This window comes from Corvus hawaiiensis, chromosome 2 (genome assembly GCF_020740725.1).
Source record: "Corvus hawaiiensis isolate bCorHaw1 chromosome 2, bCorHaw1.pri.cur, whole genome shotgun sequence".
NCBI lineage: Eukaryota > Metazoa > Chordata > Aves > Passeriformes > Corvidae > Corvus > Corvus hawaiiensis.
The window spans coordinates 261039-282114 of record NC_063214.1 but is presented as its reverse complement, the minus strand read 5'-3'; the positions used below and the strand labels follow the sequence as shown (position 1 = coordinate 282114).

Below are 21076 nucleotides of genomic sequence, written 5' to 3'. Positions count from 1 at the left end.
CACTTACCTGTCCCAAGCCCTGAAAAAGCCAGCAGGTGAAGTGCCATAGCTGGAATCTACTCCCCCTCCAGGCTGAGGGCTGATGTATCCACGGGGAGGGTGCCATGGGGCAGCAGCAGTGATGCTATGGGAAGGACACTCAAGGCTGGCAGTGGGATGGAGTTTCAGCAGTAAAATCCCTGCAATTTCCCAGGAGAGCAACCTAAGGAGAAAATACTGCAAAGGAGAGCTTGCAAGTTGTTTGGACTATTTGGTTTGTGCCCCACACAAGGCTGTGGGCATGACACACATCTGGAAATGCTTACGACCCAGCATCAATAGCTGGGTCATAAATAGCTGGAAGGAAACATGCAATGCTAGTGTAGCTGTTTGAACTCCCCACTCCTGCCTTGAAAATAGTCTCGAGTTTGTCACCAGGAATGCTGGGTGAGCTTGCAGGAAGCAACAAATAAGTCCTTTTTATTTATCCAGAATCCTGGGCAAGGCAGAGAACAGAGCAATGTGGGAAAGCAAAACCGTGAAAAGGAGAAAAGGAATGAAACCACGTGTGGAAACCATTTCCACTCATCAGGATGGTGATAAGGCCACAAAACAAAAGGTTTAGCAATATTTTCCTGCGTGTCTCCTTTGGGAGAGAATGGATTTTCCCTCTGGAAGGGCATGGCTACTATTAAACTTCTAGAAATAAGTGGTTTAAAAGAAAGACAAAACACTTGCAAATTTGCAAACCTATGTGTGGTGTTTCTATCTCATTATCTCCTTGCGCAGTTAAACAGCTATAGGCTTTCCTGGGCTCCTGTACTCTTTAATCTTTGTCCAGTGAGTTCATTCAATTTCAGTCACAATAAATGAATCCAGCAGATCAACAAACACTGTTGTGGGAACTCCAAAAAGCATCAATGCTTTGGAAAGTTTGCTCAGCCAAATAAAAATCCAGCACCAATTAGAGCAGAGAACAGCAGTCAAAGGAGTGCAGAATCTCTGTTAAATATTTCCTATGCCTTCTTTTCCCTTGCTTTCAGAGGGGAAATAAGAATATTATAAGCTCCAGGACACTGATTTTCCTCTTAGGAAGTGGTAGAACAAGTGTTTTCTTAGAAAACTTTTTTGCCATGTGAAATAATTCCAAATAAATTTAAAATAAAAAATATTTGAAGTTTTGCAACTCAGAAAAGCTGATTTTTCTTGTAAAAAGCCATATTACTGTAAAGTTGAGATTCAAGAAAAACTACCAGACACAAAACTTCCCTAAAAATAAAAAAATCAGCGATTGAAGTAAATCCACCATTAACAGTTCACTGAATGGCATTACTTATCTTTTCTGCATCCAATCTTCAAGCTGCGAGTTCAGCAAACACTCAACTTTTAACTTGATCTGTGTCTCTTCAACCATACCAATATGGAAAGTGATGATTTTTTTACTTCCATCTTAGAGATCGGGTCCTATTAAACTTGGGTTTATTTATTCAATCTACCTGCAAATGATGCTTACTTTTGTATACAAATTTCTGTCAACCTCTATATACCAGCAATAAAAACTAAACGCAAATAATGAAAATGAAGCAGTCCACAAGGATGTTACTCGTGTTTATACAAAAACACTTCCTTTAAACAATTATTAAGAGGCTACCTCATTTCAAAACGATGGTTTGGAAACAGCTATGTCGAAATGTGAACAAGCACATAAAAAAACCTTCATTCTCCCTGGATTAGTTGGGGGAAGCTCATCTCCTATAAAATAAATTACCTTCTCCAGAGAACACCATCTAACAGTAAGAATGAGAAGAGAGTATAAAGACCACAGAACAACACCAAACATTCCAGTGCATATTTACTAGACCTATTATCTATGAAATAGATTGACACTTCCATATCCAAATTACAAGTTTCTAATAAAATACCAAACTTCAAGAGAATTGGTTGAATTCTTTGCAGAGAGAAGTGCTGCTGCAGTCACAGAGAAATATGAACATTTATTGAGCACCTAAGGCCACAGAAGTGAAAACTTCAGCTGCTGTCAGAAGAATCTACCACACACAAAACAGGTCCTTGCTGCAAACAAGAGCATCAACTGAGCAGCTTAAGAAGGGGTTTGCAGAGCTTCATCTTGGACCCCATTTGATGTCTTTGACACCGTGAAATTGCCTTTTCAGAGCATGGTTGTCTGCCCACTCAGCATTTAGAAACGAGTCGTCGTCCTCCTCCTCCAGTTTCTGTGGCAGAGAGGGGAGGGAGGCGGTGAGGGACGCAGCCTGAGCTCTATCGGAGCAGCTCAGCTCTCAGGCTCCAAAAGAACACTTACCTTCAGCTCCTCCTGCTTCCTGTAGTAGTAGAGCATCATCTCTTTTTGCTCCTCATGACTGATCACAGGCTCCCGCCCTGGAGCTCCTTGTCCTTTCTGGAAGAGAAATTGTAAATGTTGCCGATGGCATTTGTGATACAAAGGAGAAGCTGCTACACAGAGACATCAAAAACCTTTCTTCAGACAACTGGATTGTCAAATTTAATAAGGTCCCTCAGGACAGGAAAATAAATGCTGAGAAACTGCTTCTGCATTCATAGAATCCCAGAATGGTTTGGGTTGGAAGGGACCTTGAAGATATTTTAATTCCAAGCCCCTGCCATGGGCAGGGACGCTTTCCACTAGCCCAGGTTGCTCCAAGCCCTGTCCAACCTGGCCTTGGACACTTCCAGGGATCCAGGGGCAGCCACAGCTGCTCTGGGCAACCCGTGCCAGAGCCTCACTATCCTTACAGGGAAGTAAGGGTTATTTTTTCAAGTGAGGTTTATTTTTTCATCTCTGTATCTGAATCATGCTGTGAAATCTGAATCATTTTGTGGGCATCAGTGGAAGATGCCAACAGGATTGAGTCTATTTTACTTAAGTTTCCACTCTAAAAGACATAATACATCTGTTTTAATGTCACTCTAGACATCTCAGGATATGCCCGCATCTTTAGCACCCCTGCTAATACAGACACAGGATGGCTTAGCACTCAGTAAGGCAGGGAAGTAAGGGAGTTACAAACCACTACATATAAAAGGAAATTGCTTATCCAGGCTACTGTACTCCTGGAAGAAATGATGGACCAAGCAGAAAACACCTGCTGTCAGCAACTGCAAACACAGCATCTTGCATGGACATAGTGAATGCTCTCAAGAACGAACAGGGTCTGAGGCAGTTTAGGCAGAGACAAACTCCTATACTGCACCACATTCTTTGAGCAGGTCCTTCAGCTAATTAAACAGACAACATTCCTGGGACCCTAGACTTCAGTGGCTACTGAGATGCCACACCATTTTCCAGTGACCCTGAGAGGAAAGAGAAAGCAATTCTGATCTTCTAAGTGACAAACACATAAATCACCTGACTTACCCCCTTCTCAGGGATGCACTGCAGAACCTGCAGGTGGCAAGATTGGCCATAAAACTTTTCAGTTTGTATTTCATCTATTCTTTAAATACCTCTTTGTACTTGACAAAAACACTATGGAGCAAGAAGTAGCAACCAACTATAGTACATAACTGACAGGCTAAAGAATTACTGAAGAAAAACCTCAAGAGTATAATCCATTCAAACCATAAAATAGATATACAGTTTTAAGATGCTCAAGCTGGAACTAATCTAATCCATTTTACACTCCTAGGGATAGTTCTCTCCCACAGAGAACAGATAACCAAGGGTGAGGAACTTGTAGAGAAATCTCCGAGCAATACTCACTTTCTGGATCTTGACAATGATGGTTGTTTTCTCATTTTTGCCTACATAGTCAGAGAGCAACTTTGTTTCTTCCAACTGCTTTCCTGCCCACCACAGCTGTGCTTCCGATTCTTTTATAACTTCGGTTCCAGCCTGTGACAAAATAAATAAGGTGAAGAGTTGGGGAGTGTTGTTTCTTGCTTTTTTTTTCCAAAACCGGAATTTTTTTTTTTTTCTGGGGAAAAAAAAAAAAGTCTTTCTGGAATTCCTTACATGAAGTGTAATTTTACACTCTACTTCTACGTCCTTCTCCTCATACTCATCTATGGCATTTTTATTTATATTCCATTCAATCTTGATCTAATAGAAACACCTTGGGCAACAAATTCTCCATACTGGAGGTGAAAACAACCTTCACTGATAAGAAGAAGAACAGCATAGCCCATGTTTAACCCAGGGACTACATATAAAGGGAATACATCACTGCATACATGAGTTCCTGACAAGTCTTCTTTATCTTCAAACTCCATCCTAATTGGATCATGTGGAGGCAATCCCATTGGATACACAATCATCACAGCCCCTCGGAGCTGCTCCAACGCATCTTTCACCATCTCCATATTAACACACACATTGGCCTGAACTTGTTTCTGAAATACAGACAAGGATCATTGGCAATACAAACAAACCTGCAGAAAGACTTTGCTCTGTGCCTAGTTCAAAGGTTCAGTGATGGGCTATCTGAGCAGAGCTAACAGGCTGCACAAAGATATTAGGAGTGCAAATTTCCTCATTGGAATACATCTCTCACCTTTGGCGCCTCTGTTTCACCTGCATACATGGGATGGGGGAGGAAACAAAAAAGGGAGATCTTCACTAAATTGTGCAGGAGACAACGGCCTGTGGGACACAGGACTCAAACCAGGACACATATGACCACAGATAACAGACAGGAATGCTTTGGCTCCAAGCACTTGTGACTCATGAACATGATTCAAGCCAGCAGAATTAAAGTGAGGGATAGAGAAGGGGCTTAAAACTTGAGAAAAAAGTAAAGCACACATGAGCAGAAGTGTAGAGCTTGGCAAATTGCACAGCTCATGCAGAGACGTGTAAGACCAAGTACTTTAGATCATTCTAAATCCTACTGCAGAGATAAAGAAGAAACATGACATCTGGAAGAGAAGAAATTAAGTTCTTCCCAACAGATTTAAGAGTTTCTTAAGTACTAGGGTAAGGGAATGTTGCCTCCTTGTGGACGTTCTTGATCTGGCTAACTGGCCAGTGCAACCTCAAATACACAGGCACATTTCTTCTCTTTTGTCTTTATCAAGTGGTGAACCAAATAAACCACTTCCCAAACTATCCTTAACTCCATTCACAAATTACTAAATTTGTGTTGCAAAGTCCTACAAAAGCTGAAACACAACACAGAGCACCTACAGATCTGGTAATGTGAATTTGAATACCTGAGAGCACCATGCCATCAGGGCAAACCTTGTGCTTGTCTTCGAACGCACACACTCAGCAGGACTGAGCATGAGTCCAAGTGCTTGCCAAACCAAGGCCTAATCCCTGCCCCATCCCTGGAAGTGTTCAAGGCCAGGCTGGATTGAGCTCTGAGCAACCTGGTCTAGTGGAAGGCATCCCTAACCATGGCAATGGGGTGGGACTGAATGACCTTTCAAGCCCCTTCCAAACCAAATCATCTGTGATTCTGTGATAATCTAAGAGATTAGAACACATTTTTCAATTAATTGCACATAAAAGTCAAAAGACTTCATGAACTCCAAGAACAGCACAGAATGTGGTTAATTTTTCACCAGAAAGCATGACAAGCATTCACCCAAAGAACACATCAATAGCAAATTGCGTGGATGCGTTCTTTGGGTGAACGTGCTTTAATCATTCCACACAGGCTCGGCTGCCAGCATTCCCTTGGAGTTTAGTATCTGATTCCTTAACCTGTCGAACCACTCACCAAAAGCCTCGAAGAAAATCATTAACCAAAATGTCAGATTTTATTATGCTATTCACTTCACGGCATTTCGCAACAACTGTCAGTCCTTGCACTGAAAAGTCTGGTTTCATTTAAGATGCCCAGCTCCACAGCACTTTTTAGGAAAGCCCCACACACCACTTGAGGAAACTTACCTTAGAGATTAATGCCTTGGCTTCCTCTACTGTCTTCTTTATAACTTGCTGCATTTTTTCATTTGGAGCTAAAAGTAAGAGACATATTTCATAGTTTACACTTACTGCCAAGAAACCAAGCACACAACCTGTCCAGACCCCAGTGTGAGCAAATGAAACAGTATGAAATCGTAAAGCAGGAGAAACACCACCAAGCTACAGCCTATTTGCCAGTTGGATAGTTCATTCCTGTACTTCTTACTAACTTAAGAAACAAGCAGTATTTTTCACAGGACAAATAAACTCACTTTTCCCCAAAGACATGTGACTGGTATTTGCCCCTGGACCCCTGGAAGTGTCCAAGGCCAGGCTGGACAGGCCTTGGAGCAGTGTGGTCTAGTGGGAAGCGTCCTTGCCCATGGCAGCGGACTGGAACAGGATGAGCTTTACGGTCCTTTCCAACCCAAACCATCCTGTGATTCCATGGTTCTATGACCTGGAACTTCATTTGGGACAAAGGTACTAAGTAGAAAGCAACAAACATAATCCCATACCCTCCAAAACATAAACCAAGGCTCCTTCCTTGCTGGCCTGTTGTGGACTGTACTAGCGGACGTGCTTGAAGTGGGCATAACAGCTTGCAGTTGTGTTTTGTTCTAATTAAAATCTCAATCTAATAGCACAGACAGTTTTGCAAATTCACTGTACATTTCATAGCACAGTTACCTGTTTTAGTTGATATAACAAGCCTGTCCTCAAAAACAAAAATACTGCTAAAGCATACTCATTCCCAGCCTATGTCCCACTTAAGTGCATCATTTGACAGTACTTGGTTTGGCTTACATATACATACTGTTCAATACTCCAACTTTGTCAATATCATAAGGCTGTCCTCCCACTTACAAACACATGTTCAGTGAATCTGAGTCCCAGGCAATGAGAAAAAAGAAATATTAGAAAAACAACTTGTTAATGTATCTTGGAGTCTCCGGAGAAAACCAGTTCTGAAGTGTACATTTACAAATCGGGAGAGTAAACTAAACTGGAACAGTCAAACTTGCTCCTGGTGATTGTTTATGTGCTGAAGAGAGATACTGCTCTTTAGGCTTGTAAATCAGCATTACCCCAGGCTGTAACCCAAGACAGAATTCCTGTGTGTTTAACCATTAGTTTGGCTATCCTATTCCAGAATTAGGGATTTGTTGTTCCCTATTATATTATGGATTATCTGCGTCTGAAGGGAGAGAAGCAAGCATTTACATTTGACTTACCAAATCCATTTCTTCGCCCCATTTCATCCTTCCTGAAGACGCTTCCACCGCTTGGGACACACTTCTCTGCCCACTCATCCTTTAACTTCAGCTCTTCGATCTGCTCATCTGCCAGTCCTTGCATATTGTATGGCAAGGAAATACCATGCTCTGCTAGCTCCTCCATCTCTTTAGAGTGTTTAGAGAACAAGATTAAAAGTCTCTGTTACTATAGTCCATTTCCAAAAGGCTTTCACATGATGTACATGCAGGTAAACTGTGCCCCTAGCTTTTAGTTTTTCAACAAGTAAGTACAGGGAATAAATAATGAGGGCTATAAACACATATATATATAGATACGGATGCTGTAATAATGTTGAAATTTATACATTTCACATACCCGTAAAACAACATAACAAATGACACTTGCAGGGACGCAAACCTGCATGGTACTTTCTGGCCATAAACCTTTTCTTTTTGGTATTTCCCTAGTCAGATTTTTTAAATTTCAGAGCAGCCTCAGTATGGCCTCAGACACCCCACAAACACTGTGGCTGGTGCACAGCAGGTGTGGGTCAACTGCAGCCCCAGGTCAGGCTCACCTGACAGGAATCTCTGCTCTGACAGCCCTACGGTGGGGCAGGAAAGGTTTTTCAAAGCTGCCTCGGAAGTGAACTCAGCGCTAATTCAGACACATCACAGACTCCACTGCATGTCAGGGGATGCATGTGGTGGCCAATATAACCTCACACACCTGTTGGGGGACTGCTGGTCATAAGGGAGCACTTCACAGTGCCCTGAAGGAGGACTTTGGACAGGGGTCTGGAGTGACAGGACAAGGGGGAACGGCTTCAAACTGACAGAGGGCAGGGTTAGATCGGATATCAGGAAGAAATTCTTCCCTGTGAGGGTGGGGAGGCCCTGGCACAGGTTGCCCAGAAAAGCTGTGGCTGCCCCTGGAACCCTGGAAGCGTCCAAGTTCAGGTTGGATGGGGCCTGGAGCAACCTGGGATAGTGGAAGATGTCCCTGTCCACGGCAGGGGGTGGGACTGCATGAGCTTTCAGGTCCCTCCCAGTCCAAACCATTCCGCGATTCCGTGACTTAAGCAGCCGCTGCCGGCACACACACAGCGAGAGAATTTTCAGCGCTGTGCAGTGCCCTCACTAAAATACCAAAGGCGGGAATTCACACGCGGTGGCACTGTGCGATCACGGCCCCATTAAGTGGGGAGGCGGCGCGTTCCCGCTGCCCGGGCGGCGCCTGAGGGCCGTTCCCGCCCCGCGCGGCCCCCAGCGGTACCTGAGCACAGGCGCTGCACCTTCAGCCGCCCGTTGTGGATGCGGGCGGCGAGCGGCGCCAGCTCGGCCAGGCGGGCGCTGCCCGGCGTCTCCAGAAGAAACTGGCTCTCGCCGCCGCGCTTCACATGCAGCCGCACCATGGCCGGGGCGGGGCGGCCCCTCAGCAACGGAGCCGAGTCCCTGGATACCGGAGGCACGGAGGGAGCGCGGGGACCGGCCGCGCCCGGCGCTTCGGGACGCCCTGAGAGCGCGGTGGGGCCGCTGCCGCCCCCGCCGGCAGCACCAGGATCCTTCGGGATCCGCCGGGCCACTCCGGAGACGCCGCCACCGCAACGGCGCCTCCGCCGGTCCCGCGGCCGCTTCCGCTTCCGGCCACCCCGTGAGGGCACGGGAGCCGCTTGAAGAGCTCGCGCGCCGCGCCCGGTGTTGGAAACACGAGAACGTCTCAATAATTGCAGTTAAGGAGTTTAATTGCCTTTTAAATTAATTATTTTAATTAATCGTCACCTATACGTATATAAATTATAAATAGTGGACTATTCTTAAATTGCTCTCAGCCAGCATTTAGAAAAATTGTCATAAGCTATTTTTGTGGGAACAGCTTGGCAAAAGTACTGAAACATTCAGTTTCGAGAAACTAACTCTGATATGCTCCCATGAACAAAGCCCGGGGGAGAAAGAGGGAGTGGTGAGGTTGGACATCTAGAAAGCAGAATTTATGGATCACAAGGACACTGCAGAAACTACCAGATAAAGACTCAGCATTGGAAATTCCCTACTAAAGGGAAATATAGAAGAAGACTAAAAATAGAAGTGAGAAATCAGTAACCATTAAAGGACAGATTACTAAGGAATGAAAGATAATTATGTAATTTAGAACCAATAAACATTAACGTCTTTGTTTACTAAAACGTATCAGTAAGCGCAAAAGTTCTGTATCAGGGTCTGTGTGGAGGCTGGAATTTTGTCAGCCACACATCCCCTGGCCAAGAGTAAAGTAATGCCTGACTCGCTGACACTAAAAAGATGGTCTTAGAGGGCTTTATTTATCCTGAACATTTTAGAGGATTTGGTAACACAGGGGCACAGAGAGAGAGGAACCACCGGGATCATAAGGGCAGGAATATTTCACGCATACCTGGGTGTCCCAGGGGAAACAGCCATGGACAGGTGAGTGGGACCGGGACAGGGAACACCGGGAACAGAGTCCAGGGACATGTGGGGAGTGGGTCCCACCTCCATCCTCTGTGTTTTCACAGCGTTTACTGTTGCTCGTTGCCCCCGTCAACACACGGCAGCGCCTTACTACAGCTCATATATATATATATATATATGTATATTTATACAGGTGCTGGAATTCTGGAGCATTCCCCGTGGTCCCCACAGTCCTGTGAAGTGCAGAGGTGCCGCACACCAGGTACAGTTCAGACAGATAGTTTTTAATCACTGCAATTAAATATTTGACAACATATTGATCACGTGACTCCCACTAGCAAAAGTTCCCCCCCAAATTTGGTTTGCTAATGTAAGAATATACCAAAACATCAACCACACAGATGTTTGCAGCAACAGCATAAAACAAGGTAACTCACACACTGAAGCACAAGTAGTACCACTGCTGTTCCAAATGTACAACTTGAATGACCTGAACGGAAAAAAGCGCAATAGAAAACTCACTGTCACTCCTCTAGGCGGCTGCAGCTCATGGCTGACCAGGGGCTGTCCGAAGGAATAGTGGATTATTTCATGGATCATACTGTGAGAGCATTTGAGGATGTAAAAAGCGTGCTGCCCTGGGGTGTTTCACTACTCTAAATACAATCCAAGCGTGTTGTTTCACCCCCTGGCTGGCACGCTACATAGGCTGCAACTGGTAAATACTGCTTTGTATCTCAGAAGCCAAGGGGATTTTTTTTCCAGAGGTTGAGGAAAAGCTTGCTGTATCAGCTGTTTCCAATTTGTGGAAAAAAAAAAGAAGTATAGTTAAAATAGTAATGAATAAATGGATGATATGGAACAATTATTCTGAATTAGTGCTAGTGAGTGTATGTCACAATAGGATTTAATAACTGAAATGTACTGACGCAGGAGAGTAATTTAATATATTAATATGCAAAGTTTTGTTTCTATTCTGAAAGTAAACTATTTTTGTTGTGCCTCAAATTCAAATATAAGCTTCACAAATATCCATAGCCTCTGTTATAAATTAAACAGCTTCTAAACAATACTTGTCAACATTCAAATCTCAATAAACTTTGGCAGCTCTTTGGTAAATACTTATAAATATCAACTAACAAAACAGTCAAAAGGGAGGGGGGAGGCTACCAGTAGGGAGCCTCTTCTTGTGAAATTCCACAAAGGGGAACAGAAATGAAAGAGCTCCCTAAGCAAAATCTATGTCCAGGATTGACAGATTTTAGTGAGACAGTAGCTCACCCATCTCTTTTTGTGTATTCAAATACTATTACATCGGGATTTTAATAAACTTCAGACAATTTTTTGTGCTCCACCATATATACACATTCAAAATTTATACACAAGCAGAAGTGGCTTTTTATGAGCAGAGTTAAGTTTCAGTGCATTTTACAATTAATTATTGCACACAGAATAATCTCAAATGCCCAATTATTCTACTGGATAAATGTAGCAACAAATATTACCTCATGTATCTCTGACCATCTATCTTTCTGTAAAATCATGAGTTGGTGACACCTTGGGTGCCGGGGAGGGGAAGGGATCTGCGGGGGACCTGTTGCTGGTTGCTCTGGATGGTACAGGGGGTGCAGGTGGTTTTCTTGCTGGCATTGTACAGAAGCAATCAGTAGAACTTTTATTCCAGTCACCATCAAAGTTAAAGTCCGAACCAAGGAAAGTCTTCTGTTCAGTTCCCAGCAAACTTGGGCATCCAGCTGATTTCCCGGAGCCGAGTCGCTTAAAATCCGGGACACTTGCAGATGGCTTTAGCTTCATGTTGAAGTTCTCATCCTCGTCAAATGTCACCCACCCTTTGGGCTGTATGTTTTCTACCTTGAAAGATTTACTTCGCAAGCAAAATGTGTTTTCAGTTGCATCTACAGGAAATACAGGCTTGCTTGTGTTACAGCTGGGGGGGGGCAGAGAAGGGAATGGGTGGGAAGCAGCAGGTCCTACCAGTACCTGTGAGGTTATCCCAGACTCCCGCGTTTCTGTCCTAAAGGGGTTCCCAGCGTTAGGAGTTCTTTCAGTGAATGGATTTGAGCAGTTCAGCCCAGTAATAAAGGGATTTGGAGAGCTGTGCTGATGCTCCTGGGATGAGCGAAAGGTTGGAAGAGGAGGCATTGCTGGCATGCAATTTACAGTTTTCGAATTATCAGCACTTCTTTGTGTTGCTGAAGGCAACTGTATCAACTCCTTCTGGTTTAAGGTTGGAGCAGGTGATGTTCGGACAGACGTCTGCATCTTGGACACGAGCAGCTGTAATGACAGGTCTTCAAAAGGGTCACTGTTGAGCTGGGGTTCAGGGTTAGTGATGCATGTCCCGTTGGGATTCAGCTGCAAAGGAAACAACGTGCTCAGGAATCACAGCTGGTTCTGGGTTATTCCTATCTCCCCCATTCTCACTCGTCAGCTGAAGCTTAAACCCAATTTTGCTTTAACTAGAACAGAAACAACAGCCTGAACCCCCTGCCTAACAAAAAGCCTGTAAGCTGTTAAACACCACTTCCTCCCCTCAGCAGCTGATGCAGCTGGAACCTGCTTCCTGCAGGTCACAATCCTAGCAAAAAACACTAAGTGAAAGTTGGGTAAGAAAATGTTCGGGAAATGCTACTGTAGAGTAAACAAGGGATAGCCCAGCACAACTAAGAAATGAAAAGCTCCAGGTTACATTGTTTGGGAATTTATCATACTGATGTTACAAGCAGCATTAAAGCACCACAATGAAAGGAAACATTAGTGTTATTAGAATATGCAGTCAGACATTTCTATGTAGACAGGCATCCGTAGGCATCTCCAGTACTTCTTGGCATGGAAAGGGACAATCACTGGTTTCACATTTAAAATAACAAGTTACCCTTGGAGAAGATCATTTTCTCCACAGAATTTCTCAGCTTTTAAAACCAAAACATTCCGGTTTTTATACATTGCTTCAAACAACAATGCAACTTTTTTACCTCGTATGAACTGTCCAAAAAGGTGGGGAGTACCTACTTTGTTCAGTATGCACACCGACAGAATAGAGTTTGGAACTTCCCCTTATCAAATGAATTAAGCCGAAGTTAAAACAGCTACTAAGAATTCAAATGTTACAAGAAGATTTTATGATTTCAACAGATAAACTTAATATACCCAAACAGTTGAACTAGCCGTCTATAGTTGAAGCCTTTTGCAAAATAATATTAAAACAAAGGCATTGAGTAACTTTAAGGGAAAATGTGAAAAATTGAACTGTAGAAGCAATAGAAATCAAATGCAGCCTGGCACCAGCTGGTTAAACTCTGTGGCCATTTAAAAGCACAAGATCCCAAAGAAACTATGAATCCAAATTGCTCCTTATTCTAAGTAAAAATTTGTTCTGAGTAATTCTGGAACCAAATGCTTTTAAAATTGTAACAGTTTATTTTACTTTGGGTCATAGTAAGTTCTCTGTTCCCTGAGAAATGTGAAATATGGGGTTTAGTTTGAAAAATATTTTGACAGTGCAATAGCATCAGGATTTATTTGCTTTAAAGAGGACATTTATTGCCAACGCTGATCTTTTTTTCCCCAAACAGACCGAGACCAGGAGGTTCAGCACTGAGTAAGCAGTAAGCAACATAGGTGAGGGTCCAATTGTTTCACAAAAGATGATGATGCAAAATAGCTTCTCTGGCACTAATAAATGCAGTCTCATTTTTAAACCCATTATGAAAGGAAAAAGCAAACTATGGTATGACAGTCAATCCATGAATGCAGACAGGTGGTTTTTAACAGGGATGGGACTGCAGATGTATGAAAACATCATTCATACATCTTTTCTGCTTGAATAGATGGGAGACCACATACAAGATTGGTAAATAGTCAGATACCTGTTACCCTGACGGTTGCTCCTGCTTGTGAAAGAGAAACAGACATCAAAGGAAAGAAAGTTAGGAAGAAAATCCAAGAAACAAAGCAACCTCATGTTAAAAATACTTTCAGAAGTTTTCACAAAGCCATGTTTTGAGCTATGAATACAAACCACAAGTATTTACTACACACACTACACTAAATTTTCAATTTCTGTTGCATTCTACTGTAAGCTTGGCCATTAAGGGTCATAAAGAAAACCAACTCAAGTCCATTCTAATGATATTTCCATACAGACATTCATTGTGCAGCTGATTGTGCTACTTTTTGGAGACGAATTAAAAGGATCTGAGCAGGCATGGTCTCATTCTAGTAATCTATTAACATGAAAAGGCCCATAGCTCTCATTCTGGGAACTGTGTTGGTATAAGCCCTCATCTATAGTAACAGTTTTGCGAGCCGAAAAAGCCATAATGCTTCTCATTCTATGAAAAACTAGAATCTGCTTTCTTTACAATAAAGACAATCTATTTACAATAACTAATTCTCTTTTTCAATGTATGGATGCAAACAGAGTCCTGAATATTCACACTGTACAAGCAATTATTTTTATAAGGAGAGATTTAGGTTCTTCAATATCACAATCAAGATTTGCACAGAAGGATGGGCTTGGAATTCACTACCTCTCAAAAGACCTTGTATTTCTTTAAAGACCTTTCCTCAGAAAACTGCATCTTTTTGTCTAAGTTTCCAAAATGAAAAGCAGTTTACAGGCAAAGAAAGAGGTTCAGGAGAAAGAAAGGAAAAGCATTTAAAGATTTTTTTCAATTTGAATTCAAAAATCAGCTCACTAAGGACTGAATTTGGCTGCTTCCCTGTGGTACAAAATAGGCATTAACTGCTGTAGCAAAAAATGGCTACAGACGTGGGCATAAGGAAAAACCCGAGCAGCACTGAAAACCTGCATCTGCATTTTTAAGCAGTAGTAAGAAACTATGGCTTTTCCTAGAAAAAATTGGTGTTTTTTTATTTTAACAGTCTAAATGGTCCCAGAGAACACAATGTTAATGTTGCTGTATGAATTTTTCACATTATTTGGATAGGTTTCTATATTTTAACTGACACTGGGGAATGGGGAGAATTCTATTTCTCTTAAGTATTTATTAATATATTGATTTAATTTATTCATTTATTTATCATACAGTGATAAATAATGAATGATCACCAACATAAAGCACCATATCATGCAGTAACTATTTAAAACCTGTGCTAGCTACTTACTATACAGCTTGTCATGCACATATCATTATAAAATTTAATTTTTTAGATTGAGTGTTTTTCCATTCAAAGTTGCCAAATGACAACATAACTTCATGAATGAGCTGTCCATAAGTTGTAAGCCCATCATAAGAAATCCTTAATTCAATGTTTAGTATTTAAGATGTTATTCATGGACAATACATAAGCAATTAGTACTCTCCTAGGGCCCCACAACCATTGAATCCCATCTTTGGACCCTTGTTTTTGTTTCTGTGTTTGCTTCAGGGGTTCCTCACAAGTCTGCAGCATCCAGTACAAGCTGTGTTAATTTACACAGTGAAAGAATGTATCTATGAGGGTTTTTTTTTTTTTACTTACTTGCTGCTGGGAAGGAGCAGGTTCAGAAGGCAAACTGTGAGATGAGCGGCTACGGGGCGGCGGCTGGGGGGGCTCCAGACTTTGTGGGGCACTTGCCTGAGACGGATGCGGTGCCACAGGGATCAGAGGCTCCTGCATCCTGAGCACGGGAGCGCTGGGCTGAGCAGGTCCAGCAGCCTGAGGCTTTAGCGGTTCAGGAAGCAATGGTGAGCCTGGAAGTACATGTCCAGTGATTTTCAGGGTAACTAATTGTAACAAATCTGAAGGATGGCAGGGTGGAGAAGCACCAGAGCGAACTGCAGAGGAAGGGGCTGTGAGAACAGCAGGTGTTCATGGCAATGAGACTGGAAACCATCAAAAACTCAGCAGCTCTCCATTAAAAATTGTTACTAAAGCTTAAGCTGGCAGAGGGCAGAGTTAGATGGGATATAAGGAAGAAATTCTTCCCTGTGAGGGTGGGGCGGCCCTGGCACAGGTTGCCCAGTAAAGCTGTGGCTGCTCCTGGAACCCTGGAAGTGTCAAAGGCCAGGATGGATGGGGCTTGCTGCAAGCTGGGATAGTGGAAAGTGTCCCTGCCCACAGGCAGGGGCTTGGAATTAAATTATCTTCAAGGTCCCTTCCAACACAAACCATGCTGTGATTTTACACAAAACAGAGAACCAGAAGCCACGTCACTCCTAAATGTACTTCAGTTGTATCGAAAAGTATTTTGGAAGTCACTTTTATAAAATGTATATTTATGTATTTATAAAGATAAAGGGTTTTTTTAAACTGTAAGTTTAGGAAGCTGCTTTGAGAGTCAGATATAAAAGCTATTCCAAATCTTACGAGTACAGAACAACCAGTGCATAGAGAGTCTGGTCATCAATAGCCACAATGGCACACACCAGCATGCTCAGACCAAAACCATCTTTGCAGAGTTTCTCTGCTACCATGAAATCTGTGGGTCAAGATCTCATGTGATCTTGAGATCAGCATCTAGAAAGGGTCTGCAATACTTCTGGATGCTTAACACAAACTGTGAAATGTTATTACACTCAAGAATCTCAATTTCTAGTGAAAAGTGGAGACATCTGTTGAAAACAAAGCATTCAAACCACGGACCGTAGCTCTTGACTGAATAGTGACATTTATATTTAACTTCCAAAGGAAACTTACCCCTGGGTGGTTCGACTGGTTTGGTCTGAGTTTCAGGTGCTGGCCTTGCCCCCGAGGGACGGACATGGCTTTGTGGGGCGCTGATAACTCCAGCTCGAGGAGGAACAGTCTGACAGGAAAGTTGGTTAAAAAAAAAAAAAGTATTTTAGTTCTACTTTGGATCTGTAGTCATCTACTGCTAAATGATTCAGGATAATCAGGATTCTGTGAAAAATAAATTCTTTGATAACAGCTACTGAACCGATTTTTTTATGCACAGGCAAAAACAAAGAATGTATTTTCAAAACATGATGATGGTTCAATTCAAAGCAAAGGATTTTTACAACCATTTTCAACTTCACAGAAATACTTACCTGTGCAACGATGTTAGAAACAGTTACTATTTTGCTAGTATTAATAAGATAATTTACCTAAGTCTGTGAATTGTTGTAAGCAACAAAACCAACAAGAACAACTACTTTATTTGGAGGTCTCCTATTTCTCAACAAGCACTATTAATGAAACACACATTCTGCCTCATCTGAAGGCTGAAGTCTCCCTAAAGTTGATGGAAGAAAAGTTAATACGTTCAGAACGTAAATTTAAAAGTCTACATCAGTACTTAAAGAGACACAGGAAGCTATTCCAGATTACAGTTGAAGAAGAGTAAATTACACAGACCACACTGAAAGCTGAATAAAAGGCCCTGGGATAAAAATGCCAGAGTTCAAGGGCAAAAAGACTGTAAGATGAGATAGTTTGTAAGATTTGTTCCCTGTAAAATGCTGTGTACCAGAAGACATTCTAGGAATGGTTTTCAGATCAAATCCCATTGCACAAATTAATTAGAAACAAGCAAAGAAACGTTACCACTATAAAAAAGGTGTGATTTGTGATCTTAGTTTTACTAGATACGTGTCCCTGACTTTGTATATTGTTCGATTCCTTATGCTTGGCTGAGTCCATTCACCAATGTTCCAAACTCTTTCAGCCACCTGATCTCAGAAATTCCTGTCTGGTCTGAGATTGCCAAGATGTGTTTTGTTATTTCTTTGAATACTCTGATAGTAGGCAGGAAGATGATTGGATTATACACCAAAATGTATTAAAAAAATCAAACAGGAACAGGAAAGAAAGGAAGTGTCAATCAGCCCTCAGGATGCCTCAATGGGAAGCAGCACCCACTGCAGCTACTGTCCCTGGTCCTGAAATTCTTGAAATGAAACCCAGAAATTACCTGAGACAAAGGAAAGAAACATTCCTAGAATCCACGAGTGGTTAGAGTTGGGAGGGACCTTAAAACCCATCCAGTTCCTGCCACAGGCAGGGACACCTTCCACTAGCCCAGGCTGCTCCAAGCCCCATCCGACCTGGCCTTGGACACTTCCAGGGATCCAGGGGCAGCCACAGCTTCTCTGGGTACCCTGTGCCAGGGCCTGCCCACCCTCACAGGGAACAATTCCTTCCTTATATCCCATCTAGCCCTGCCCTCTGTCAGTTTGAAACCATTCCCCCTTGTCCTGGCACTCCAGATCCTCGGAAACAGTTCCTCTCTCTCCATCTCTCTTGTAGCTCCCTTCAAGTCCTGGAATGTTAGATAGGAAATCCAAACAAGGGTTGAGCTCAGGCATCTTAGATGTTTTTTCAGGCCTTCTATTATGTTTGGGGTTTTTGGAGCCTTTTTTGGTTTGTTCTGTACTTTCTGTTTTCATAATATGGACAAAAAAATGTTGCTCTTATGCCAGTTCCAAGACACTGGTGAAGACTCTTCTGTACATCCGATTTTCTTCTGATTTAAAAATGGCAAATCCTGTGCTAGCTCCAGATTATGAGGAGAAAAAAAATGGAAAAAAAGGGAAGCACACATGATAAATGAATACATTCTTTCCTATATATATCCACCAGTTCTTCTTCATCCAAATTTTAGAGGTGGCCATTTTACACTTCCGGGAAAATAAAAAAAGAGCCAAGATCATGAATTGTTCACTGTGAGAATCAATCTCTTTAAGACAAATCAATCAGTAAAATTTATTTCAATGGAGACTTTCAACAGTAGTTTCCAGCAGTTCCAATACTGCAATACGCTGCAAAGTCAAAAAATTATCACCAAACAATCCCATTTCTCCGTAATTCTTTAAGAAGACCTGTACCTATTAAAACACTTTCCTCTTCCCTCTCACAAGGCTCCTACTTGCTACTGTTAAGAAAAATTAGGCAGATATCTTCCATCTCTTGATTCCCTGCATGGAGTGAAGCATTTGAATGCCCATAAATTCCTTCATTCCCTTCCTTCAGTTCAGTTCCACAAATAAAGGAATGAAATGCAGAACTAATATATGTTGAAACAGTTGAATGTTTCATTTTTACACGAAGACCTTTATGAGAATTAATCTTTAACACACGGTACAAAATTCCCTAACACACCAAGTAATCATAAGATGTCAAGCACTTATGTAATCTATCTGGCCTGTAAGCAATTAACTACTATCACAAATTACGTTCCAGCACAGAAGAGAATGCATTTTATCACACCAACCAGTAAGAATGTACAATACAAAGAGTAACTTCGCAGTTATTTGAAAGGAGATGTCAAATGTGTATCTGGGAGCCTATTATGTGATTGCAGAGTGCAAAACAATCAAGTTACATCCAGTGTGTGTGTGTATATATATATATATATATATATATACATACACACATATATATGCGCTGCTTTTTTACCCCCGTAGACAGGAATAGACAGGAATTGCTGAGATAATTAACTCATAGAAGCTGTAAACTGACCAGCCAATTTAGCGGATTTCTAATGTCTGTTATGACTTACAGACAACTTGATGTAATAAAGAGCAGACACTTAGCAGGAAAATTACTTGAAAGCAATACTTACCGGTCTGGTTGTACTCGCTGAATGTGGAGGCTGATTACGAGCTGTAACAGATAGTAGAGATTACTGACTTAGCACTTATTTCAAAATCAACTTCTGTCTGTATCATAATTAGTAGAAAGCATGTATTTATTACCTAAGTTATCTTTTCTTTGTGGTCCAGGGCTTTTTTGTGCTTTGAAGCATGGAAAAAAAAGTAGATTATCTGTGTTAGATAAGCCACAAATGGGTATTAGATGGCGATGTCACATTACTACTACTGAGAATGGAAGCAAGGAGATACCAGTCATTTTTTCAAAAGTTATTACATACCCACCAGCTGTCACTAACACACTCTTATCCCATGGCACACATGAAGTCATCTGACCCTTTTTATTACAAATTATTCAAATCACATCCTATTTGTTGCAAGCTAAAGACACCCATTTGGTACAGGTACCCTGTGCTCTCAGTTATGTTGAAAGTTGTTTTGTTTTGTGGTGTATTCTGTAGATGTTCTACCAGCAGTGGTTAAAACAAAGGGAACTGATGTAACACTTCCTGACCCCACTCTCTGCATTTATGGGATAAATCTGTTAGAGCACCAGCTTCACCCATGGCCATGCTGATGACAACCTCAGATGCAATATTCAAATTGGTAAGTGCAGGAGATGAAAAAATTACCTTTAGCTCAGACAAGTGCACAATTTCTAACAGGCAGAGAGGTTCGGGATTCTGGCTTGTGCCTCTGCTGCTTATTTCCCAGGAAGGCAAAGTCACCACGTCAGTGACAGTACGTTGAAGGAACTCTGTGGTGCATCACACCGTTTATCAAATTGGCTCCCAACTATTCGACTGCCCTGGAATCAGTCAGAATGGGCTTCTGCGTACTGTTCTCAGTGATGCAGCTCTGGTGCCAGTTTACCCTCCTTGGAGCAGGAAGCTGGAGTGGATAACCACCAAAGGTGCCTTCCCACCTCAAATATTCTATGCATAGAGTGATTTTGCCAATTTAGAAAAATGAACCAACAATGCGGCCAAAATTAATTGCAGCATAGAGGAGGAAACCCTGCCAGTGACTCTACTAGGACTTGTATTGCTATTTGCTGTGAAGGATGCATTCCTGAAGGATGAGGAAGAAACCCAAGCCTGTGACTCTGCTGGCATGGCTAAAGCACGACCCATCCAGCAGCAGTCCCATGTACTCCAACCAGAATGGTGCAAGAGAAATGCTCCTCGTAACCGTGTTACACACGGCTGGCTATCAGAATCAAAATACCTACCTTGTGCTCTTTAGAAAGAGGCAACATATTAAATTAAAAACCAAATGGTTTAAATGGAAGTTTCTCTCCCCAGAATATGTAGTTCTTTATGAAAAGTCAGGCTCCCTAGATTCCTGATTTAGTTACAGGTATAAGAGTCACTCTGATGACCAGTCAGCTACAGCTTCCTCTGAGAGTCAGCCTTAAAAGCCTTCTGGATTAGGGCACTCTAAGTTTTCACTTAGTTTTTCATACATGCCTTCTGTAACAATTCCCACCATCATTGAAAACCAGGAAGCAACTTGGCTGTGTGAAAGCTACGCTAAATAAAAGAAGAAAGAGCCTACATGACAAAGACCTTCATGGAACCACCTTTAGTATCAAAAGGGTAATAATATCGCTCAAGTGAAATTAGAAATCCATTTATAGAATACAAAAATCGTTATGTTACCTTCTACTTCTCTCCTAGCTACCCCAGGACTGGGAGGAGCTCCAAGACCTTTTCAGAGAAAGAAGAGAAGCTGTACATTGCATAAGAAAAGCAGTAGATTGAGAAAGAAAAACCAGAAAGAACACTGCCACAAGACAGCTTTACCCACTTTAACTCTGGTCTAGATAGATTACAGTCACCTGTAGGAAATAACTGCAGCAGCATGGGGAACCAGACCGGTGGGAATTACAAATCAGCAAGTACAATCGTGTTTAGTAACATCTATTATTTTAATTTTACATTGCAGCTGAAAGAGAATTTAATTTCTTCAAAATGTTC

General features: G+C 42.0%; 2 protein-coding genes across 22 annotated transcripts in view; both read right to left on the bottom strand.

Moving 5' to 3' along the window:
* Positions 1-1814: 1814 nt before the first annotated feature.
* Positions 1815-8752, bottom strand: CFAP298 (cilia and flagella associated protein 298). Of its 2 annotated transcripts, XM_048293315.1 has the most exons (7): positions 8384-8749; positions 7105-7272; positions 5855-5922; positions 4192-4350; positions 3722-3853; positions 2303-2398; positions 1815-2213 (listed from the first exon to the last, which is right to left on the bottom strand). In XM_048293315.1, the coding sequence occupies exons 1-7, from the start codon at positions 8520-8522 to the stop codon at positions 2103-2105; spliced, it is 873 nt and encodes a 290-aa protein (XP_048149272.1). In that variant the 5' UTR covers positions 8523-8749; the 3' UTR covers positions 1815-2102. The 2 variants fall into 2 exon arrangements, with proteins under 2 accessions (XP_048149272.1, XP_048149279.1); XM_048293322.1 differs by lacking the exon at positions 4192-4350 and having other exon boundaries at positions 8384-8752.
* A 1048-nt stretch (positions 8753-9800) lies between these two features.
* SYNJ1 (synaptojanin 1) overlaps positions 9801-21076 on the bottom strand; it is a 50046-nt gene continuing 38770 nt past the window's right edge. For 9 of the 20 annotated variants that reach the window (XM_048293173.1, XM_048293163.1, XM_048293199.1 and 6 more), the window contains 6 exons: positions 20759-20806; positions 19203-19241; positions 19070-19110; positions 16204-16312; positions 15046-15257; positions 9801-11913 (listed from right to left, as the gene is read on the bottom strand). In XM_048293173.1, the coding sequence (XP_048149130.1) occupies positions 11062-11913; positions 15046-15257; positions 16204-16312; positions 19070-19110; positions 19203-19241; positions 20759-20806 (1301 nt within the window). In that variant the 3' untranslated portion in view covers positions 9801-11061. Of the gene's footprint in view, positions 11914-13427; positions 13452-15045; positions 15258-16203; positions 16313-19069; positions 19111-19202; positions 19242-20758; positions 20807-21076 lie in introns of all 20 variants that reach the window. The other 11 variants (XM_048293292.1, XM_048293254.1, XM_048293281.1 and 8 more) reach the window with 6 other exon arrangements.